At 39.9% G+C, this 25,664-nt stretch overlaps 1 protein-coding gene across 3 annotated transcripts in view; it reads left to right on the top strand.

The window, feature by feature from the left end:
* The window catches only part of LOC114668925 (zinc finger protein OZF-like), a 31,825-nt gene extending 10,139 nt beyond the window's left edge, over positions 1 to 21,686 (top strand). For all 3 annotated transcript variants that reach the window (XM_028824957.2, XM_028824965.2, XM_051926704.1), the window contains exons 2-3: positions 4,610 to 5,062; positions 19,057 to 21,686. In XM_028824957.2, coding sequence (XP_028680790.1) covers positions 4,610 to 5,062; positions 19,057 to 19,850 — 1,247 coding nt within the window. In that variant the 3' untranslated portion in view covers positions 19,851 to 21,686. The remainder of the gene's footprint in view (positions 1 to 4,609; positions 5,063 to 19,056) is intronic.
* The last annotated feature ends 3,978 nt before the right edge of the window (positions 21,687 to 25,664 follow it).

Here is a 25,664-nt window from a genome sequence, read left to right as displayed (position 1 = left end):
GCTCCAATCATCTGCTGGCCAGCTGCATGTTCTGCTTGTCGTTGTTGAAGCACGTGGGGCCTCATTTATAAACGGTGCGTTTGCAAAGAAATGTTGCGTACGAACGTTTCCATGCTCAAATCGCGATGTATAAAACCTAAACTTGGCGTAAAGTCACGCACATTTCCACGGTACCTAATACCCTGGCGTACGCAATTTCTCCGCTCGGTTTTGCAGACTGGCGGCACCCAGCGTCAAAGCAGTTCTACTGTTCCTGTGTGGTCACCCTTTCTTTCTTAGACCCACATTCCTGACGCGGCTTTATAAATACACTGAAATTAACTGCATATTGTTTATTAGTGTAATGCCTCTGATTGTAATTAACCTGCAGCAATATAATGGTCCAGGGAATAGCCATAGTATTCCAAATACCATAACTGCTTTAGCGTTGTTACGCTCACTGCATCTTGTTCTTCTTTCAGCTGCTCCCGTTAAGGGTTGCCACAGCAGATCATCTTTTTCCGTATTACTCTCACTGCACCACTCGGAGTATTTATATCACTGTATCTGAGTGGGGAATCACAGCAGCAGCTGATCGGAAAGAGAATTATCGGTATACAGTTTCAAGCACACACTACCTCAGCCACGGCAAAACGCGTCAAAGCCTTTCCTGTACGGACCTCGCATTTCAGAAACAGTTTCATCACAAGAACTATAAACGCACTCAATCAGTCCATCAAGTGCTCCTTGTAGAACTGTTTGTACTTATAAGTACAATTACCCCACTGTAAACTTGCACTTCAGTTATAATATTGCACAACCTGCACCACTTTATAAAACGCGTATGATGACGATATCATTTTTAAGATGGAATGCAGCAAAATATGTTGCTTATAGTATACAGATAAAACTTTAACTTCATTTAAATAATCAGTATTGTTAATAATTAAACATGTGAGGACATGGTGCCGCAGCGCTAGCTAGTTCAAAGATAGCTCCTGCCTTGCGCTGTATTATTGCTGGTGCTGACGCGACACTGGAAGGATAGACGGCTAGAATAATTAAACATGTACTATGAAGATATTTCAATGTTCCTTAAAAGTTTTGAAGAATCTGCGTTCTAAGCTTACAGATGGCTTAACGTCTATTACAGAGCTGATTGTGTGGCGATTGGGTATTTGGAGAAAGAAAAGTAAGGACAGGAATTGGAGGTTAGTACATTTGAAAGAGACAGTACTTCTGTAATAAAACATTTCATTGAAGGCCGCGCATGGCACAGCAAGCCTCTTGCATGAGATATGAACAATCACTGCGCCACCATGTTCCCATGGTTAATAACATGCTTTCATTCCTATCATCATGAAAAAGATATCCCGTATACATCTCAGTATTTTAATTATTCAGAGAGCTGTAATATGACGAATGTAATGGATTCTGTGTCCTGTCGGAGAAAGAGAAAGAATGGAAGCACGTAGTGATTCACACACACAGAGCACATAGAAGATCAAACACAGAACAAAGCATTTAATGTGCTACTTTAGTTACGATGGGATTTGAGAAACTAGTAAAATAAACAATTTTAAGATGAAGTTTATGATGTTCTACTTTAATGACAAAATAAACTATGTGATTAAAGTGGAAATTTCGAGATTAAAGTTGACATTTCCTGCTTTTTTTCCCACTGTGTGCCTATTTTTTTTTCTCTGTACCCTAATAAGCTTTCATATGACACTCAGACGGTCCGCTGCGAGTCGCCTTTTCATGCCGACTTTGATATGTGATTTCTTTTTTATTTCGGGCACTGTGCGACTTTGTGAATTTGATCTTTCGAGTTTTTCCGACACTCTGTCACTCGATCAGCTTCCTTTTGTTGATTATACCACTGTTTAAACCAACAAATAGTACGTTTTTCCTTTGCCTCCACTTGGTATTCGCTGAAATTCTTATATTTTCCCCCGTGCTTTTCCCATTGTTTAAACCAACAAATAGTACGTTTTTCCTTTGCCTCCACTTGGTATTCGCTGAAATTCTTATATTTTCCCCCGTGCTTTTCCCATTGTCTTTTCACAGAAGGCTAGTTATATCGATTTGCATATTCAAAGAGGCATAATTCTCGGAGGAGTTGGGGCGGGACAGAAGGCACGTGCATGTGCGTTACTTTTCACGCTGATCGGGATTTATGTAGTGAAAGAACGTGAAAGTTTGCGTACGCACAGATTCTTGCATCTGGATTTTTCTGTGTGTACGCACATTCCTGCTTTTGTGCTTACGCCATGTTATAGTGTGAGTTCTACGCACGGTGTTATACATGAGGCCCCTGGAGTTTGTTTGTCAAAAGCATTCCTACAACTGCTAGGTTAGATGTCAGTGAACTTGTTTTAAATTGTTTGTAAGTAGGAAGTGACGTGCAAAGGTCACCATCTCACGGATTTTGCTTCCTAAGGTTGTAATGTCTGGTCTTGTGTGTCGTAAAAGTGTCTCTCCAAGATGATCTGGTGTTGATCGCTTTGCTCAAAACCCCCCCCTTCCCCCAACCCCCTGGAGGCGTGCTAAGTGCCTGCCAGCTCCTGCCACTTTGTGTCTTTCCTGCTCGCGTTCTGAATGGGGGGGTGTGGATGATCACTTAGACAAGACAGCAGGTGTGGTCATATAGCAGCTTTATTTACCATCGTCACAGTGAGCAGGTTTCAGAAAAGCAGGCAATCAATATTACATGACGGCGTCAGGGCTCTTCTGAACACTGTTTGTTGGGTGGGGCAAAGTTTTTATACCCCTAGAATGCGTGATTTAATATTCATTATGAAAATGCAACAGTCAACACTTTATTATACACAATCCTTGAGCCCCTTCAATGCTCCTTGTGCAACTTGATTCTTTGGCTCCTTTGTTATAGCATTCAGATGTTAACTAAGGGAAAACGTGATAAGGCAGTCACAGTGTGGAATGCTTAGACCTTGAGTCCTTTTGACAAATATTTTTCTGTTTGCTCAGCAAAGCATGTTTTTAAAGCTTACTTCTGCTTAACTCCTTAGACAAGGATTAGTACAAGGGAACGAAGAGAACATTCATCTTCCACAGTGGGGGGTTGAGGGCTGAACGCGCCTTAAGGAGAAGTGGACAGATCAGCTACTGGCTTTGTGCTGCTTCTGCCAAGATGCCTGTTCTGCATGTTGCTCTGCGCGTCAATCATTTAAAAGCCTGTACAGCAGCTGTCCTTCTGTCTCACTGCCTTGTCTTGTGTGATGTTAAAATGTCTCTCGTGGAATGTCAGATTGTTTTCTGGGAAGATCAAGCCTCGTCTCTCTGCCAAGATTTCTTTTTACAATAGAGAGATGTTACTTATATCCTTAGCCCGACATCTACATATCATATGTGTTTACAAAGTGTGTTTTAATAAGTTTACATGTGTTTAAACTTGTGGGAGGGGTATTTTAAGGCTTAAACTATAACAAAAATGTTTATTTATATGGTCTTTCTATATCACGGATTTTCACCTATCGCTGATGAGTCTGGAACGTAATGTCCGCGATAGGCAGGGGATTACTGTACTTGCATGATACATTAGGCTCCATTACAGCGGCAGCAAAGTCCCGTTTATATATGGTGTCCTCCTCCCTTCAACAAAACTCCATTCTCCCTCTTACCTCTTCAAAACAGAATCCGACCGCCATCAAAAACTGTGTCTGCATTCTGCCATTCGACAAAGCACCGTTCTGTCTCCTCCTTCAGATGCAAAAATTTGAAAAATGCAGGCTGGGAGCTGTAGTATCTGTCAATCATTTTTACATGGGTGGGAATATATGTTTTCAAATAGCCAATCATCACACGTTTTTCCACTTTAAACTTTGAAACTTCTCCATGCTGTATGCTTTTTATGCATTATACTGCTTTGCTTATGTAACGGTATTTTTAATGTTCATTTTTACAATCTGCATTACTCAAATATTAAGACTGACTTATGGAGAAATAAGTATTTTTATAAATCAGTTTTTTTCAGTTACCAAGCAAAGGTCTGTGTCTAACCTACTACCACAATTCGAACATCAGCATCTTTTATGATGCATTTCAGCCTAAGCATTATTTCACCTTCTAGCTTTTTCCTGCTGCAGGCCATACATTTGAACAAAGTTAGTTTTCCCTTTCACTATCCCTTCCATGACATGCCTTTGTTTCTTAACACAGTCCTGTGGCCCTACTTGTGATAGATAGATAGATAGATAGATAGATAGATAGATAGATAGATAGATAGATAGATAGATAGATAGATAGATAGATAGATAGATAGATAGATACTTTATTAATCCCAATGGGAAATTCACATTCTTCAGCAGCAGCATACTGATACATACTTGTGTGACCATTCCTTGACTTAACTGATAATACCATTCTAGGACTCCAACAATGCTGTATGTTTAATCCAAGTAGTGAATTTTGCTGACCCACAACTGTGTTTGTTGGACCTTCATTCCACTTTCAAGCTTATTTGATGCCTGATAATTTGATATAAAGAGTAATTAATTACTGTTAACATGCTATGACCTGTCTGTCTTGACATATGCTGAGAGAGTTTTAGCATGAAATTCATGGAACTCTGGACAGTGTAATTTTGATTAAATCTTTCTTTCCACAGAGAGAAGGAAAGCTGTCGTATCCTGTAAAGTCTTGATGGAGGTGAAAGAGGAAACATATGAGGTTGACATGAATATCATGGAGAAAAAGACTGTATATGTTAAAGAGGAGGACTGTGAATGGGAGCTTCTCCACCCTCAACAGGAGAGTCTGGGCATTAATGATGAGGAGTGTGAACTGGGGTCAGTGGCCATTAAAGAAGAGGCTGAGGAGAAGTCTGTCAACAGTGTGACTGACAGCCATACAAATGTGGAGAGTGTCAAGGAAGAAGACCTTCATGATGGGTGTCAAGATGAAGTGGTGACCTCTTCTCTAAGCCGACACCATTCATCCCAGGAGTTTTCTGTCATTGTGAAGTCTGAATCATTACAGCCTGAGTCAAAGCAGACTGAGGAAATGACATCAATTAGAACACCGAAAGATCAACCACTACCTAAAAATAAGTCTAGAGAAAGTAAGTATAAAGTAAAAATAGATGTACGTTTTAGGGTAGGGTAGGTTTTACGAGAAGCTTAGAAATTTAGCAAAATTACTGTTTTATTGTTTGTTTAATGTGGTTTGAGAGTTCATCTCCTACTGGGAGACTTCAACAGTCATGGCCAAAAGTTCTGAGAATGACCCAAGTGTTGCTGGTCAGATGTTTCTATGGTATACTGAAGTAAAATTGCAAGCATTTCATAAGTTTCAAAGGCTTTTATTGACAATGACATGAAGTTTATGTAAAGAATCAATATTTTCAGTGTTGGCCCTTCTTTCTTTTTCAAGACCTCACACTGGCAGGCTGTCAATGAACTTCTGGCCCAAATCCTGACTGATGGCAGTTGCCCATTCTTGCATAATAAATCCTGGGAGTTTATCAGAATTGGTGGGTTTTTGTTTGTCCACTCGCCTCTTGAGGATTGACCAGAAGTTCTCAATGGGATTAAGGTCTGGGGAGTTTCCTGGCCATGGACCCAAAATTTCAATGTTTTGTTCCCCCGAGCCACTTAGTTCTCACTTTTGCTTTATGGCCTGGTGCTCCATCATGCTGGCAAAGGCATTGTTCATCACCAAACTGTTCTTGGATGGTTGTGAGAAGTTGCTCTCTGAGAATGTTTTGGTGCCATTCTGTATTCATGGCTGTGTTCTTTGGCAAAATTGTGAGTGAGAAGCAACCCCACAAATGAATGGTCTCATGATGCTTTTCTGTTAGCATGACACAGGATTGATGGTAGCGCCACTCACCTTCTCTTTTTTTTCCTGGATGCCCCAAATAATCGGAAAGAGGATTCATCAGAGAAAATGACTTGACCTCAGCAGTCCAATCCCAGAATATCAGTCTGTCCCTGATGTTTTTTCTTGGCTTCTTTGCTGCCCAGAAGTCTTTACCTCACTCACACACCTGTCTGCTGCCATTCCTGAGCAAGCTCTGCACTGGTGGTGCCCGCAGCTGAATCAACTGTAGGAGACGCTCCTGGTGATTGCTGGACTCTCTTGGAAGCCTTCTTCTCAACAATTGAACCTCTCTCTTCTAACTCAATCAGCATGACAGAGTGGTCTCCAGTCTTGTGCTTGTTAACACTCTCACCTGTGTTAACGAGAGGATCACTGAAGTGATGTCAGCAGGTCCTGTTGTGGCAGGGCTGACATGCAGTGGAAATGTTTTTTTTTTGGAATGAAGTTCATTTTCACGGCAAAGAGGGGCTTTGCAATTAATTGCAATTCATCTGCTCACTCTTCAGAACATTCCGGAGTCTATTCAAATTGCCATCATCAAAACTGAGGCAGCAAACTTTGTGAAAATGTAATACTTGTGTCATTCTCAAAACCTTTGGCCACGACTGTAAGCAATTAGTAAAAACATTGTCTTAGGCAAAGCACAAATTTTTTTTTATATAAATTTTATTGATTTTATTGTCATCATTCCATACAAATAGTCAATTTTTACAAAAAATAGGATTGAAAACAAATCAATCCCCACCCCTGAGAAAAAGAGCATGGCCAATGGAGTAAAACTTAAAGCTAGTAAAAATAAATAAATTGAGGAGTTTAATAGGTGGATAAAGATAAATGGAGAAGAAAAAGAAATGGGAAGAGAATCTACTTCCTCAGTGCTTTAAGAGCTTATTCAGAAATATTATTGATTTAGATCCTGCCAGGTTTTGAAAAAGTTCTGCACAGATCCTGTAAGTGAGAATTTGATTTTTTCCAATTTCAAATAATATAAAACATCAGTTACCCACTGACTTAGAGAAGGAGAGTTAGGATTCTTCCAGTGTAGCAAAGTAAGTCTGCGTGCCAATAGTGTAGTGAAGGCAATCACAGTTTGTTTGTCCTTCTCCACTTTAAACCCATCTGGAAGAACACCAAACACAGCTGTTAGTGGATTAGGACACCAAGACTGTCTGAAAGGCACTTAAAAATTTTGGTCCAAAATGATGTTAATTTGGTGCAGGCCCAAAACATGTGACCCAGTGAGTCTGGGACTTGATTGCAGCATCCGCAGGTTGGATCTTGCCCTGGAAACATTTTGGACAGTTTTAAGCGTGACAGATGAGCTCGATATATAGTTTTGAATTGAATAATTGTATGCTTTGCGTATATGGAGCTCGAGTGAATTCTCTGCATTGCTATTTTCCACTCCTTTTCTGAGATCTTGAGTAAGAGATCCTTTTCCCATTGTCCTCTTGGATCTTTGAAAGGGAGGAACTGTAAAATAATTCTATATATTGCAGAAATGCTGTCTGAGTCTTCAAAACTAAGCAATATTTTTTCCAACATAGAAGAAGGTGCGAGATCAGGAAAATCGGGCAGGTTCTGTTTAACAAAGTTTCTAATTTGAAGATAGTGAAAGAAATGTGTTGCTGGAAAGTTACATTTGGAATGCAATTGTTCATAGGATGCAAAGATTTTGTCTATATAAAGATCTTGAAGCAATTTAATCCCAAATGTTTTCCAGATATTAAAAACTGCATATGTTTGCGAGGGTTGAAAAAGGTGGTTCTCTTGCAGAGGTGCCACAGATAAAATTCTCCATCTTAAAATGCTTTCTACATTGGTTCCATATTCTGAGTGAGTGAAACACAATTGGGTTATTAGTGTATTGGTGATAACTTTCATTTATTGGGGCACAAAGCAAGGAATATAAAGAAGTATTGCAGGATTCTATTTCTATTGCAGACCAAGCCTCTGTATTTTCATCTATTTGTGTTCAGGTTTTTATAGCTTACATGTCTGCTGCCCAGTAATAAAACTGTAAGTTAGGTAGAGCCATGCCACCTTCTGCCTTAGGTCTTTGTAGGGTTGCTCTTTGAATACGTGTATGTTTTAAGTTCCAAATAAATGAGGTTATGGTTGAATTTAATTGCTTAAAAAATGATTTATTGATGTATAATGGAATGTTTTGAAATAAAAAGAGAAGCTTAGGTAGGATATTCATCTTAACAATGTTAAAGCTTCCAGCTAGAGTGAGATGGAGGGTTGACCATCTATGCAAGTCTTGCTTAATTTTTTCCATACAGACGGGAAAATTTTGTTAAGAGCTTTATGTTTTACTTGTGATATTTACCCCCAGGGATTTAAACTGATCTGCAATAATAAAAGGGAAGGTGTCCAATCTAATATTGTATGCTTGAGAATTCACTGGAAAGAGCACACTTTTATTCAGATTAATTCTGAGACCAGAGATCTTTTGAAATTCTGTAAGTGCTGTTAAGACTGCAGGCACGGTATTTTGTGGGTCTGATATATACAGTACCATATCATCTGCATATAGAGATAAGTATTTCGACAGTGAACTGCTAGTGGTTCAATGGCGATTGCAAATAGCAGTGGTGACAAGGGGCATCCTTGTCTGGTACCACATTCTAGTTTAAAGTAGTCTGAGCAAATGTTGTTACTACAAACTGAAGCTTCTGGATTTGTATACAGTAGTTTGACCCATGATCAAATGTTCGGGCCAAACCCAGATTTCTATAATGTAGTGAAAAGGTACTACCATTCAATCATATCAAATGCTTTTTCTGCATCCAACGATAATAATATCTTTGGGGTGTTTGACTTTTCTGGTGAATATATTATATTAAACAGGCATCGAAGATTGGAAGCTAAATGTCGGCCTTTAATAAATCCAGTTTGATCTTGTGATATTACCGAAGGCAGCACTTTCTCCATCCTTCTATCTAAGACTTTGGAGAGTATCTTAACATCATTATTCAGAAGTGAAACTGGTCTGTATGATGCACATTGTAATACGTCCTTATTTTGTTTAGGAAATTTGGTGATTAATGCTTGGCGAAAAGTTTGAGGTAGAATTTGATTGTCTCCAGTTTCTGTAAATGTTGCTAATTAGAGGGGAGCTAGCGGAGTGGAGAATTTCTTATAAAATTTGACAGGGTAGCCACCAGGGCCTGCTGCTTTCCCACTCTGAAGTGACTTTATAGCAACTAAGTAAAGTAAAAAGTATGGTTTTCCTGGCCATACTATCTATAACCATTTACTCTACATAAGCACAATCCCAGTCACTAACACATTTACCGTGTCTCTTGTCCCTTAACAATCATATTGTATAAAATAAGTACAAATAGCACTTGGTAAATTTATTCAGAGCTTCAATGCACACCGCTGAACCCACAATCTACTGATCGGTAGTATTATTAGCCACGACAGCTGAAATTGTCAAGTCTTCAGTTTTATCATTCGCGTGAAATAAGATGTACATGTACTTTTGTTACTTCTTCATTAATAGTAATAACCACAGTTTTAGTAAGAATCAGAAGTGCAATGTTTATGAGAAGAGATGAGTATTATGGTAAGTGAGGGGTCCTGCAGTGACGAACTGACATTCTGTGCTGAGATGGAAATGCTGACATCATCTTTAGGTGGAGGAAGTACTGAGTGAAGTGCATCAATTCTGTATAAAAGTTAATTAAAATTTAACTTTGACTCCTAAAAACTGTTTCTTTGGTTGTCACTATGGAGAAATGTGGACATTTTTACTGCTTTTTTCCCTGTGGAAGATTTGTTTTGCTGTTTGCTTCTCACCTGCACAGAAGCTTGTGTTCAAACCTGTAGTATGTGCAGGATGCAGTGCGGAGCAGAGAGAGCAATGTGAGAAGACAGGGAGTTAATAACTAGCATCATAGTGGCCAATAGTTATGCATAGTTATGATTTCTTAGTAGGAACAGCTTAATGCACAGGTGTTGAACTCTGGTCCTGGAGGGCCACAGTTGGCTATAGGTTTTCATTCTAACCATCTTCTTCATTAGTGACCAGTTTTTGTTGCTAATTAACCTGCAGTCACTGCGGCACTCCAGGCCTGGAGTTCGCCACCCCCTGGCTTAAGGTGTTAAAAGTATAACTGGATAAAGCAGTACAGAGAGCTTATACCAGAAAGTGTTAGCACTGGTAGTTAAACTAAATGCGTTCCTCCATATGAATAAATTTAAGTACAGTGTACGTGGTGGTTAGAGCTTGGAAGTATAAAGAGGAGCACTTGGTGGATAAACAGCCATTCCAGTGAAGGGAGTGGAGCAGGTCAAGCAGTGGAACAAACTGGCATAAGAAAATAACCAGCACCGTATCAGAGGGTGGTATTCAATAAGCAAGTTTTCTTTGTGAGAAGGAATAAGTGTGTAAAAAGGTTTGCTTATTAAAACCATTTATAGTGGACATATCAAGGAGAGTTCACGCTAATAAGATGTCAAGGGCATAATTGTTCATTAATAGGAAGGAGCACAAACCATGTAGGCACAGAGCTTGAGAGTGAGGAAGTGGTGAGGGGGGCACAGTGTTAGGAAATGAGTCAGCTAGGGAAGGAAGCAAGTTTAACTTCATAGAAACGCACACATAGTAGGTAGTCGGGAGGGGAAATTATAACAGCAGATTAAGGGAGCAGCATGTGTTAAATGACTGCAGTAGTTGTTAAATCTAATATTAACTTCCTAATTTTAATCATGTAAGTTAAATAATTTAATAAAAATGCATTGAGCAGTTCAGTAATCCAAAGTCAAATTTTAATAATGAGGAAAGTGCAATGCAAGTCTTGCGGGATGTTGGACTTTTTAGAGGATGCCTTGGATGAGCCAGTCTTCTATAAGGGTTACATCTGCAGGAGATGTCATCTGATCCAGCACCTCAAGCTCAGGGTTGCTGAAATTGAGGAGGATTTGTCTTGCATGTGTTGTAGTAGAGAACTAGAGGAGCTGGCCCATGTGTCCTTTATGGAGATGGTGTGCACCCCAAAGATGACATGGGAAGAGATTGCAGACCAGAGAGAGTGGTGGTGAGTCACCGCTGGACAGAAAGGATGGACGATGTCCAGGGTCATTAACCCCCAGAACTGGAAGTGTCAATGTGTTTTCAGGACCTTGCAGAGGTAGACACTGACTCTGAAATTGGAGGGATTAAGTAGGTGTGAGCCTCAAAGGCTCACCTCAAAACCAGTCTCCAATAAGAAAGAGGTTGTGATGGTGGGGGGTTTGGGGGTTGAGACACCGGTTTACTGCAGAGACAAAGTGTTATGCACAGTGTGTTGCCTTCCAAAGGTAAATCTCATCGGTGAACCCAGAAGAGTAAATAGGCTGCTGGCCAGAGTGGGAGAAGATCCAGTAGTCATTGTCCATATTGGAACAAATTGAATAAATAAGGGCAGTCCATCAGTTCTGCAGTCCACAAGTTAGATGCCAAGCTGAAGAGAAGAACTGGCAAGGAAGACATCTCCAACATTCTGTGCCACTTTTTAAAAAGGCAGGTTTAGTGGTCAATATTATAGTCATGGGGGCTTTAATTACTTGAATAACTGGGCCAGCCTTACAAATAATGGAACACAAGAGCAGGGGTTTTTAGGCTTAATAAAAGTTAGGGCACTGTTGGGTTGGAAGGTTTAGCCTGTCTAGGTTTAGTATTTTCTAATAACCAGTATAGAATTCAGGCTGTTGAGGTGATTGAATGACGAGGGTCGAGTGACCAGGGGCCTCATGTATAACGCCGTGCATAGAACTCACACTATAACATGGCATAAGCACAAACGCTGGAATGTGCGTACGCACAGAAAAATCCAGATGCAGGAATCTGTACGTACTCAAACTTCCACGTTCTTCCGCTACATAAATCCCGATCAGCGTGAAAAGTAACACACGTGCACGTGCCTTCTGTCCTGCCCCAACTCCTCCCAGAATTATGCCTCTTTGAATATATGCAAATCAATATAAATAGCCTTCTGTGAAAAGATAATGGGAAAAGCACGGGGGAAAATATAAGAATTTCAGCGAATACCAAGTGGAGGCAAAGGAAAAACGTACTATTTGTTGGTTTAAACAGTGGTATAATTAACAAAAGGAAGTTGATCGAGTGACAGTGTGTTGGAGAAACTCGAAAGCTCAAGTTCACAAAGTCGCACAGTGCCCGAAATAAAACAGAAGTCGCCGTGAAAAGGCAAGTCGTAGCCCACCGTCTGAGTGTCATATGAAAGCTTATTAGGGTACAGAGAAAATAAAAATAGGCACACAGTGGGGAAAAAAGCACGAAATGTCAACTTTAATCTCGAAATTTCCACTTTAATCACGTAGTTTATTTTGTCATTAAAGTAGAACATCATAAACTTCATCTTAAAATCGTTTAATTTACTAGTTTCTCAAATCCCATTGTAACTAAAGTAGCACGTTAAATGCTTTGTTCTATGTGTGTGAATCACTACTTGCTTCTTAAACGGGCTTTCTCTTTCTCCGACAGGACACATAATCCATTACATTCGTGATATTACAGCTCTCTGAGTAATTAAAATACTGAGATGTATACGTGACATCTTTTTCATGATGATAGGAATGAAATCATGTTATTAAACATGGGAACACGGTGGCGCATTGATTGGTTGTGTCTCACACAAGAGGCTTGCTGCGCCATGCGCAACCTTTGATAAAACAATTTATTACAGAAGTACTGTCTCTTTCAAACATACTAACCTCCAATTCCTGTCCTTACTTTTCTTTCTCCAAATACCCAATCGCCACACAATCAGCTCTGTAATAGACGTGAAGCCATCTGTAAGCTTAGAACGCCGATTCTTCAAAACTTTTAAGGAACATTGAAATATCTTCGTAGTACATGTTTAATTATTCTATCCTTCCAGTGTCGCGTCAGCACCAGCAAGAATACAACGCAATGGAGGAACAATCCCTGAACTAGCTAGCGCTGTGGCACCGTGTCCTCACATGTTTAATTATTAACAATACTGATCATTTAAATGAAGTTAAAGTTTTATCTGTATAATCAACATATTTTGCTGCATTTCATCTTAAAAATGATATTGTCATCATATGTAAATACATCGTTTATAAAGTGGCTCAGGTTGTGCAATATTATAACTGTAGTGTAAGTTTACAGTGAGGTCATTGTACTTATAAGTAAACAGTTCTACAAGGAGCACTTGATGGACTGATTGAGTACGTTTAGAGTTCTTGGAATGAAACCTTTTCTAAACCGCGAAGTCCGTACAGGAAAGTCTCTGAAGTGTTTTGCCGTGGCTGAGGTAGCATCTGCTTCATGCTTTATACCGATAATTCTCTTTCCAATCAGCTGCTGCTGTGATTCCCCACTCAGATACAGTGATATAAATACTCCGAGTGGTGCAGTGAGAGTAATATGGAAAAAGATGATCTGCTGTGGCAACCCTTAACGGGAGCAGCTGAAAGAAGAAGAAGATGCAGTGAGCGTAACAACGCTAAAGCAGTTATGGTATTTGGAATACTATGGCTATTCCCTGGACCATTATATTACTGCAGGTTAATTACAATCAGATGCATTACACTAATAAACAATATGCAGTTAATTTCAGTGTATTTATAAAGCCGCGTCAGGAATGTGGATCTAAGAAAGAAAGGGTGACCACACAGGAACAGTAGCACTGCTTTGATGCTGGGTGCCGCCAGTCTGCAAAACCGAGCGGAGAAATTGCGTACGCCAAGGAATGAGTTACTGTGGAAATGTGCGTGGCTTTACGCCAAGTTTAGGTTTTATACATCGCGATTTGAGTGTGGAAATGTTCATACGCAACATTTCTGTGCGTATGCACTGTTTATACATGAGGCCCCAGAATATTACACAGTTTTCAGTATTTTGGGCAGGGCACATATGCAAAGACACAAACTGTTAAGTTTAACTCGAGCAGGTCAATTTTTAACAGATGTAGCAAAGTTTACAAATGATAAACTAGAATACGTTTTGAAGAGTGGAGACCATCAAGGAGGAGTGGAACAGGTTTAAAAATGTTAATGCTAAATTAACATTCTCAAAACTAAATGGCTGTTACACCTTTATTGTAATAAAGGAGCTTGCAAATGGCTGAAGAGTAGCACGTATAACACTTAAATTTTTTAAAAGAAAATAGATCATTAAAATAGATCATTAAAAAACATTGTTCACACTGGCATTAACTGAATAAAACACAACCAAAATGTAGTGCTTTAGGGATTTGTCTCCTTAAAGCTGGACTTTACAGTACATAACCAAGACATTTTATGAAGCACAACCCTAAAAGTCAAGTTTCTTTTGTGCTTTGGTCTGTCGGCTAACAATGTGCCAAGTTCAGATGGCATAAGCCATAGCGCTACAATGTTTGTCCCTTGACCTTTAGTCTGTTACACCTAAACAATCTCACAAAATGAGTATGGCAGTTGCAGTTATTATATATAATTTTTGGTGGAGTGGTGGCTCTGAGGCTAGGGATCTGCACTGGAAATCGGAAGGTTGCCGGTTTGAATCCCGTAAAATGCCAAAAGGGACTTTACTCTGTTGGGCCCTTAAGCAAGGCCCTTAACCTGCAATTGCTGAGCACTTTGAGTAGTGAGAAAAGTGCTATATAAATGCAAAGAATTGTTATTTGTATTATAATTTTTGTTAGGAAAAAATTATGTGTACACAAACACTTTTATCTCGCTCTGAAGCAACAAGTAAGCTGTTTATAACTATATATGCATAACTGCACTGTGTAATTTACTTTCAAAATTATTTTTCATGCCAGTCCTTGGAACAATTTTGTTTTCCACTACACTACTTTAATTTTGCACACTCGATTGGGGTTTTTGCACTGCATCTTCTCCTGCCCCACAAAGATTTATGTACTATGTATGTAAATATTTATTGTTGCCCTTTTTCTTGCATTTCAGATCTGGAATAAGCTAAGTGTGCAGATGTATTTCCTTACCAGCGTGTTCCTGTGCTGGGTTATAGGGGTGGGGACGATGCCTTGGCTGGTAGCTCTGGGTACAGAGCTAGTCTCTCTTTCTCTCTCACACACACACACACACCTAAACCAGTTTTTCTCTGCCACTTTTGAGCCACAGGAGGCTGTTACTGGCTTACGAGCATATGAGACTTGTTCCCAATATAATCCTCCCCTCACTTTTTCCCTGTGACAACACCAAAAGACTCAACCCGACCTTGCAAGACTTTTATTTCATATCCTGTTTCTAATTGCACTTCTTTCAACCTCCCTGACAACCGGGCTACTGTTCAGCTTTATATCCCAATTCTAATTGCACTTGTTTCTCACTTGCCTGGTGTGAGTCAAGCACGATTGTAATAAACGGAATCAAAATCACTGCACAGCACCATCAATCCTTTCATTAGAGGGGTTGGATTAAACTGTGAATGAGCTACTAGTTGAAACTGTTTCTGTTCTCTCTCTCTCTCTCCCTCTCTCACGCATATGCCTGCAACACACGCAGCATTATAAAGTGATATTTAGCAGTGGGAGGGAGTCTTAGCATGAAAGTTCAAGAAGCACACGAATGGGATAACAATTCTGCATCATTATGCTAAGAAACATTACCTGTACTCTAAGTTGAAAGAGCAATGCTGAGACAACTAACATAAGGAGAATGGGCAGCAGAGAGCCTCAGGTACTGTATGGTAAGTGAACCCATGACAAAGTGAACTTCAAAACTGCACGCTGCAACGCTTCAAAGTTAAACTAAACAGCACTTTGTATAACCTTGAGTCCTTCTTTAAATATGTTGTTCTAAATGAAGTCAAAACTTTGCTCAGACTCTGACTCGACCTTTGTGTGTAAAAATGTGTAACGGAGCTTGAAGATGAAAGGTTACATAGGTGTTGTTTTTGCTGCCGTTTACGCACGGCTGTTACTTGTAGTACACATGACCAATCGTAGACAACCGTGACTCGTTCCAAACCTCTGCTATGCAATGGTAATGAGGCCTTCCTTGTATGCAGCTTGAATTAGGAGGGTATCTGATATAAGCAGAATAGCTCAGCTGTGATGTGCTGCTAGCCTCTGGTTAAACATATTGCAGTCGTAAATTTTAATAATGGAAACATGGAAATGTATGATTTTTTTTTTTTAAAGACCCCATTGGTTATGCAACAATACCATGATTGGTTTTGATTGACTTGTGAGTTTATTGTGGTGGGAGACCTTGTGCATATATGCGGTTAAATAAGTTTTCATATACATTTTGGATTTTTGTGGCTGTCAAGCACATTTTGATTATTGAAGGTGAATTTCACATGCGTGGCAAGGAACTCTGTTTTATAAATGAAATGCTCTTTAATATCATAATAATTAAAGATTAAGATACTCCCATTATTCAAATGAAATAAGAGCAGCATATAATTTTAAATATGTTAAGAGTTTAATGACCAGGGGTGCACATAACTTTTTCAGTGAGTTACTCAAGTGAGTACCATCAGATGGAGTTTGGTACGCAATTCGATTCAAAGAGCTTTATTGGCATGGCCATAAACAGTTTTGCCAAAGAAATTGAAAAAAATTAAATAACAGATTTAATAGTAAGGTAAAGAATTAGGGTAAAAAATAAATACAGATACAACAATAATAAAAAAATAAAAATACAGCAGCAGCTTAAAAAGAGGTAAGAATCAGTAATACCTGATCACTCCATACAGAGTAAGGTTTTAATAAGTACAACCTTCCTCACTGTCATCCTCGCTGTCTACCTCACAGTCCTCTACTTCAGCTTCCTGCATGGTAGATGTTGATGCTGCAGATGCATCTCCCTCTCCTTAGTTAAGCCTCCGCTTAGCTGTCTCCATCCACAGGTCAACCGCTGGTTTTGGGTCAAATGTCTCTGTGGTCTTCTTTGACTGGTGGATGTGCATTAGTGCCATGAGGCGAGCATGTGACAGACGAGATCTGTACTTGTTTTTTATTATGTTAAGATTTGAGAATCCCCTCTCACAGGCTGCACTGCTCAAAGGCAGTGTAAGAGACAGTTTAACCAATTTGACAATGTTGGAGTAAAGATCTGGATTGCTTGTATTTATTATTTGGACCAAGTCATGCACAGAGGATGCTGCCAAGCGTTTCCCTGTTTGCTTTAAGCGCATCCTTTCTGTGACAGTTGTGTCTTGGTCAAGACTCAGTGTGGCTTCATAATTCTGAAGAATGATACAAACTGTTGTGTTGCCAAAACGATGTAAATCTTGTATTTCCTGAGGCCAAGTTGAAGGATCAAATACTAAGAACTGATCACATGACTTCAGTGAGTCATATCTGATTCCAAACTCCTCAATTAACCCCCTGAGTAAGTTTATCTTGTCCCTGTCAGCATCAGCATTAGAAACAGTATATGCTCTGTAGTGGCCTTCAGCATCAAGCAAAAGTGTAAACTGTCCTATGGCCACCATGAGTTCATACTTACATTCTCCAATGCTCAGCTTTTCCTTCTGAAACACAATAGATGTGGTCTTCAAAATCTTGCCAATGTCAAGCACGTTGCCCAGAAAACACTGAAATTGGTCTGTGCACATATGCTGCAAGTCACTGTTATCAGTCGTGGCCAGTTGCATTTTAATGGCTGGCAATAATCTTGATATTTTTAGCAGTGTGTCATGCCTCCGTGCAGACCATCTGATATTATGAAGTTTACCCAATTTCACAAAGGAGATCCCATTTTCTTCACACAACTTCTTAAGCACATCCATATTTTTTGCTCCACCTTTTTGTAAATAAAACTGCAGCAGCTTAACCACGGAGCGATTAAAGGTCTCACAGTACTGAACGTTGCGATCAGCTGATTTTCCGCAGCTTTCTAGTGTGTGTGCGGTGCACAGAATGTGCACAAGGGAGTCTCCTACTGCAGCCAGTTGCTGTAGTTTCAGAACAATGCCGTCGTATATACCGACGTTAACAGCAGCCCCGTCTGTGCACACGGTGACCAACTTTCTCTTCCAGTTGTCCAAGCCTGTTTCCTGGAAAAGTTTAACGAGTCCGTTTGTTACAGCCTGCGCAGATCGGTCAGCACCCAGTTCGATTAGGCCAAGGAACTCCGTGGTAAACTGCCTGATGTTGGACACAGACACAATGAAAACGATCTTCTGCTCGGTTTTAATGATGTCTTCCGATCCATCAAAATCAGTCCCCAAAATTCAGCAGACTCCAACTTTGCTTTCAACTCCATGCTGATAGTGTGCACGATGGTCTGCATTATCCATGTGGTCGCCTCACGTGAATGATACACAGTTCTGACATTTACTCCTAGCCGCTCCAGTAAAGGAGTATCTTCAGCATAGACGATAGGGGGATGAGTGTGTTTAGCTTTATGAAAGGCAAGGAGAAAAATATTACACAGAGCTTGCCGTTGTTCTTCATTTACCTTTGTTTGCCATCTAGCTGGAGGGCGAGTGGAAATTTCTTCCTGACTAGCTTGTTTATTAGAAATAGCTTGTACTACATTCATGTGCTCCTTTCTCTTTTCATGTTTGTCAAATAACGGATGACTGAAATTCTTTGAGCCTGTGTAAAAGGCACTTGTTTTGTTTGCGATATGTGAATGCGAGCAGCACAATTTACACCACATTTCAGTGTGCTCATCATTAGCTTCAAGCCACGGCACATCTTGGAGCCACTTTTCAGAAAAAAATCTTTTTTTCTACACTGGCTCGGCTTGTTGTTTCTTTGCACGTGGTGAAACTCCAAAGTAGCTGCTTAATGTCTGTTGTTTTTTAGACATATTGGCAACACAAGATAATCAAAACCAAAAAGAAAACAACTTATATTAGCAACATGAGGTGTCGATGCCCTCTCTGACCGTCAGGTACACACTGGCGCTGTAGGGACACAGATGACATTACCCATTTACAATTTTTGTCGCGCATGCATACCAGCATACCAGTTATGTGCACTCCTGTTAATGACATAACATTGATAAATTCTGTATTGTAGTTAACAGAATAATTATGAGACCATCAATTGTGTCAATTGTACCCTCATATGTGATCAATTTATTTCACACTTTCAATTTCTTGGCTCCAGGTAATTGTGCTCATGTGGTGAACAGCTGCAATGCAGAAGGTTAAATTATCAAGTTGAGTAACTTTTCACATCAGACTAAAGTTTTAAGATTGCTCATGCTTATCAAAGGTTGTTTATAATTTTAACAAGCATCTAAGTTTGTGTATGCTTTTTTTTTTTTCACCTATACTTCAAACAGGAAACAAACCTTACTGCTGTTCTGAATGTGGCAAACAATTCTCACGAACCAGCCATCTTCAGTGCCACAAACGAATTCACACTGGAGAGAAGCCATATTGCTGTTCTGAATGTGGTAAACTATTCTCACGAACCAGCCATCTTCAGCGCCACAAACAAACTCACACTAAAGAGAAGCCATATTGCTGTTCCAAATGTGGTAAACGATTCTCACGAACCAGCTATCTTCAGTGCCACAAACAAACTCACACTGGAGAGAAGCCATATTGCTGTCCTGAATGTGGCAAACGATTCTCACGAACCAGCCATCTTCAGCGCCACAAACAAACTCACACTGGAGAGAAGCCATATTGCTGTTCTGAATGTGGTAAACCATTCTCAGAAATCGGCGTTCTTCGGCGCCACAAACGAACTCACACTGGAGAGAAGCCATATTGCTGTTCTAAATGTGGCAAACAATTCTCACAAACCAGCCATCTTCAGCGCCACAAACAAACTCACACTGGAGAGAAGCCATATTGCTGTTCTGAATGTGGTAAACTATTCTCGGAAATTGGCGTTCTTCGGCGCCACAAACGAACTCACACTGGAGAGAAACCATATTGCTGTTTTGAATGTGGCAAACGATTCTCACAAACCAGCCATCTTCAGCGCCACAAACAAGTGCACACAAGAAACAAGCCCTATCTGAATGTGGCAAATGATTCTCACAAACCAACGGTCTTCAGTGCTACAAACAAGTGCACACAAGAGCAAAGCCCTATTGTTGTTCTAAATGTGACAAAAAGTTTTTAGAAAGGTATTTTGGGAGCCATAAAAGAATTCAGAATAGGAGAGAAGCCATAATGTTGTTGCTCTGAATGTTGCAGTTATCACAAAGGAGCACTCTGTGTTTGTTTAAAAAAAAAAAAAAAAAAAAAAAAGAAATTCACATAAGCAAAGTATTATACCTGCAGTGGGATGGCGCCCTGCCCGGGATTGGTTCCTGCCTTTCGACCTGTGATGGCTAGGAATGGGTTCCAGCAGACACCCGTGACCTCGTGTTAGGATATAGCAGGTTGGAAAATGGATGGATGGAAAGTATTATACAAAATGCACCCCATTCTGATAAATTTCATCTCAAGCACCATGCCTCACTGGCAAACAACATGACAAAGGACAGATAGCTATCCTGAATATAAAAAATAAAATGAGTGTTTTTCCAAGGAGACTCCTAATCAGGTCTACTATTGTGCCTGGCATTAAAACCTGATTTCCTAAATAATCCTGGACATGATTTTCATATCGGAACCTCAGAGAGCCACTTGCTTTCTATTTATAAATGATTTGAAATATCTTGTTACTGGGTGCAAAGTATTGATGGCTGCAGGATTATACACTGAAAGACACCACAAAGTGGCCAGGCTTGTTTACTGGTACATTTGAGAGAAAAATAACTTACCAGCACCAGAAACAGACTTGGAAACACTATCCAGACTCCATAATGGGAAATGAGGAGATGTCGATCGCTTGGGACACACCAGTACCAAATGAAGAAAGTAGGTGCTAGAAAACCAGATATAAATATCAAGAATATAAAAACTGTCTAATAAAGCTTGGCTAAAAAGTATCAGTTTCTAGTGATGACTCAATTCTAAGGCAACAAAACAAGAAATGCAATCTGAGATATGCCAAATGTGGGAATAAATACAAAAATATTGCCCATTGTGCTGGGATCAACAAGACTAATAAAGGCAAACTTTCAGCCTATTATGATGTCCTATCAATTACAATAACTCCTTAGAAATTGCAAAAAGAATCCTTATTTGGAACAATTCAGGTGTTACACTGAGCCTTTGCTGCAAACTTATGAGAGTTAGAATTAAAGCAGTACAGCTAGACCATCCTGACTCCCGTTTTGATAGTAAGAAACCAAACTTTGGAAGTTGTATTGCATCTTTGGAGCCACACAATAATCCACACTGGAGAGAAGCCATATTGTTGTTAGGAGTATGGCAAACAATTTTCACAGATGCCCAATCTTCAGAGACACGCCAGAATTGACACAGAAGAGAAGGAAACTGCCTGTTGGGTTGGGATTAACGGGGCTAATAAAGAGAAACGTTCAGGTCCACCTTGACATCCTACTGATTACCATAACTCCGTATGAATGGCAATAACAAGCAGAAGTTGCAACGGTGAACCCTCACTACAACCTTACAGCAGGAAAGAATAAAGCAGCGCTACTGATCTGTCGTGACTCACAAGTGAGCTGTCTTGATAGAAAGCACACCAAGACCATTTGGAAGAAATGAACCTGAGAGAAGCTGCATTGCTCTTCAGAATATGGCCAGCTGTCTTGTAGGCCAGAAAATATTTCACACTGATTACCACCACGAGAAGTCCTGAGGAGTACATTAGAGGGGAAAGGAGGAGAAAAAAAGGAGGAAGAGGTCGAGTACCATAATGTGGTGGGTTTAGTTGGGTAAGATCTGCTGTAAGACTAAAGGTGGCATTTCTTTTTCCACCCAGAAATGTTACATTTCAGACTTTTAATTGGGTATTTTGAATAGTTTTTGCGCATGTGTGTGTTTTGGTAATTTTTCTTATCTAGACCATTTTTAAGTAAATAAACTTTTAAAATATGAACAATAGTGTGGTTTGATATGAAATTAAAAGTGTGGGTACTTAAGGCTTTTCATTTACAAAGAATACACAGCTTAGAGCTTGAATCTTATGTGTGACAGAGAGGGGGATTTCCACAAGGGTCGTGACAAATGGGGACATTTTATTGGCTTTGGGTTTCATAAAGAATGGCACGATTATTATGGGATAGCTTGTTTATATCATCATGTGCACATGCTACATTTATTCATTCACAGCTTCTGTCTTTTAATTAAAAAATACAGTTTAAAGTCAATACTAAATAATTCAAACATTATTATGTCATTGCCATGAGAATTAGTGAATATCGAAATGATTCAGAATATTTTAACTTACACAAGCTCTTTAAAGCTGCTTTTGTGAAAACAAACTTTTTAAATTAGTTTTGTTAAAAAAATCCTTTGTCAGGCTTGTGACATTTGCCATTGTGGGACGGCGTTGGTGTGTAGACATGCGCTGGTCAGTAACACTGAGGGAGAAGATCAATGCAAATGTCACACGCCTGACCCTTCCAAATCTTTCCCTCCTCTTTCAGAATTCCTATAAAGCATACAAGTGATCAGATTTTGCCGTTTCTTTTTCCTGTGTTTTAATGTAAAATTAATCATTGGATTTGACTGGATGTTAGAGCAGGAAATAGTCGTAAGAGATGGTGTCACATTCCCTCCTGTACCATTCAAATATGTGCTTTAGTCACATTTTAGTCAAGTCTTAATTCTTCACGTGTCTCCACTGTTGTGTGTACCACAGGTTGAGAACCATTGATATACACCAAATTTCATCAAGATAAAGCTTTGTTAGTATGAAAATATTATTATTATTGATGATGATAATAGGGCGGCGCAGTGGGTAGCGCTGCTGCCTCACAGTTGGGTGATCTGGGGACCTGGGTTCGCTTCCCGGGTCCTCCCTGCGTGGAGTTTGCATGTTCTCCCCGTGTCTGCGTGGGTTTCCTCCGGGTGCTCCGGTTTCCTCCCACAGTCCAAAGACATGCAGGTTAGGTGGATTGGCGATTCTAAATTGGCCCTAGTGTGTGCTTGGTGTGTGGGTGTGTTTGTGTGTGTCCTGTGGTGGGTTGGCACCCTGCCCGGGATTGGTTCCTGCCTTGTGCCCTGTGTTGGCTGGGATTGGCTCCAGAAGACCCCCGTGACCCTGTATTCATATTCAGCGGGTTGGAACATGGATGGATGGATGATGATAATAATAAAAAATAGTAATTCATGCTGAACTTGCATCTGGGGTAAAAAGGCGTCCTCACCATCCCCTCCCTTTGTCTCTACACTTCGATTGATGATGGTGGTAACAATAGCAGAAAGATAGTAGAAGATATAGTAGAAGATCTCCACTTTGGTGACATTCCAGATGAACAGTGTTACTGGTTCCATGGAACAACTGAACAGAGAAGACCACATAAACATGCCATGTTCAAAAACTGAAGAGGACTAGATACTGTCCAGTGATCATGTGCTGCTATTTTTATTCAGCAGATCCCGAGTTCCCAACATAGAGAGATGTCAGAAGGGCCTGTGCAAGACTGCAATTCAGAAATGTAACCTCTAGTACCAAATTAAATAATACAGGAGACGCAAACTTAAGATCTCTAATATATATACATGCTGTCACAAAAAGCAGACACTTCTTCTTATTCTTTCCGCTGCTCCCGTTAGGGGTTGCCACAGCAGATCATCTTCTTCCATATCTTTCTGTCCTCTGCATCTTGTTCTGTCACACCCATCACCTGCATGTCCTCTCTCACCACATCCAAAAACCTTCTCTTAGGCCTTCCTCTGTTCCTCTTCCCTGACAGCTCTATCCTTAGAATCCTTCTCCTAATATACCCAGCATCTCTCCTCTGCACATGTCCAACCCAATCCAATCTCACCTCTCTGACTTTGTCTCCCAACCATCCAACCTGAGCTGACCCTCTAATGTCCTCATTTCTAATCCTATCCGTCCTTGTCACACCCGATGCAAATCTTAGCATCTTTAACTCTGCCACCTCCAGCTCTGTCTCCTGCTTTCTGGTCAGTGCCACCGTCTCCAACACATATAACATAGCTGGTCTCACTACCGTCCTGTAGACCCTCCCTGTCACTCTTGCTGATACTTGTCTGTCACAAATCACTCCTGACACTCTTCTCCACCCACTCCACCCTGGGTTACTCTGTACTGTTGATCCCAAGTATTTAAACTCATCTACCTTTTCTAACTCTATTAAACATATTAAATTTAAAGAAAAAATTACAACTCAAACATATTCGATAAAGACAATGTACAAAAGTATTTATCATATTAGATATTTGCAATTGATTTCTCTCCATTATATAGAGCAGGGGTGTTGAACTCCTGGAGGGCCGCAGTGGGTGCAGGTTTTCCTTCTAACCATCTCCTTAATTAGTGATCAGTTTTTGCTGCTAATTAACTTCTTTTGCCTTTGTTTTAATTGATGTGACTCAGACCCCTTAGTTGTTTCTTTGTCCTTAATTAGCGGCCAAACAATAATGAGACACAAAACAAGCAGCCACATGACCAGCTCCCCTGTGCCCATCACACAATAGCTGAAAATAAAGAAGGGTGAAGGTCTCAGTAAAACAGACAATCAACAGTTTTGGAAATGTCTGCTGTGGCAGAACGAGAGCAGCAACAAGCCATGGAATTAAATGATGGGTTCAATTAACAAGAATCAGCATTTCATTAAGAAATTGGTTGGAGTTTGAATCCCCAGTTTAATTGATAATCTGTTGGCTCGTTTCACATCTAATTTCTGTTTGGCTGTCATTTAATGAAGAAAAGAATCAATTCATGGGACTGAATCCTTAAAACAGGGCTAAAGAAAAGAAGTTAATTAGCAGTGAAAACTGGTCACTTGTTATGAATGAAAACCTGCAGCCACTGCGGCCCTCCAGGCCTGGAGTTTGACACCTGTGATATAGAGTCATTATTATAAAGTGTGCAGATTACAGTGAAATTCTTACTTGCATGTGCTAATCAACCTGTAACATCTCACCAGTGTCATAATTAATGAGTAGAACAACCTAAGCTTTCAACATCTGTATTCCTTATCTGAAAAGTTTGAGAACACGTTTGTCACTTTAAATATTTTATTCTAGCTTTGTTTGTCTGAACTTTTCCCATTTGCATTGTAGGTGTTTTTAAATTTGCTTTTAGGTGGAGTTTGCAAGAGTCCCAATGCAACAACCTTCCACCTACTAGAAGATCCATAATTAATGGAGGAGGTTTACAACTTTAGAAGAAATCATTTGACATCATCTTAGTCACAGTTACATGTATAAAATAAAAATAGGTGCTTGGAGAGATCAATCTTGGAGCGAGCTGAAATATATAAAGAGTCTTTAAGGAGATACCAGACACAGGAAGTGTTATGGTGTCATGGAAAGCTTTACATGAAAAAGTGACGGGTCAAAACGTGACATGACTACAAGGAATTAAGTCTTAGCATTTTTAACTCTGCCACCTCCAGCTCTGTCTCCTGCTTTCTGGTCAGTGCCACCGTCTCCAACCCATATAACATAGCTGGTCTCACTACTGTCCTATAGACCCTATGAGGACTACTTCAGTCAAAAAATGAGTGCACATGGCAAAAGGTACATGATGAAGAATAGAAAAAAACAAACAAAAACATATTAGTACTGAGCCAGTATTGGTTTTCTTTGACCCAGGCAGAAAAACAACAGATGTGTCTAAAAATGGATTAGGGGCTTCAAGAATATCAAGAAAGTTGGAGACGTGTGGCTTAAGTAGTAAGGACAGAAACTGATAGGTGATTTGCCCAAATTGAAATGGTGTGCCTGGGTGTTGTGTTCGGATGTGAGAAGTTCCACTGTTACATTTTTAGATTACCATTTGTTGAAACTTAAACTGATCATAAGCCACTTAGCACTGTTAGCCAAAAGGACTTGAACCACATGAGACCACGTATACAGAGAGATGATGATGAAATTTCAA

The sequence above is a fragment of the Erpetoichthys calabaricus genome, chromosome 1 (assembly GCF_900747795.2).
Source record: "Erpetoichthys calabaricus chromosome 1, fErpCal1.3, whole genome shotgun sequence".
Classification (NCBI taxonomy): domain Eukaryota; kingdom Metazoa; phylum Chordata; class Cladistia; order Polypteriformes; family Polypteridae; genus Erpetoichthys; species Erpetoichthys calabaricus.
Note: the sequence above shows the minus strand (reverse complement) of the source record. Positions and strands in the feature narration are given on the sequence as shown.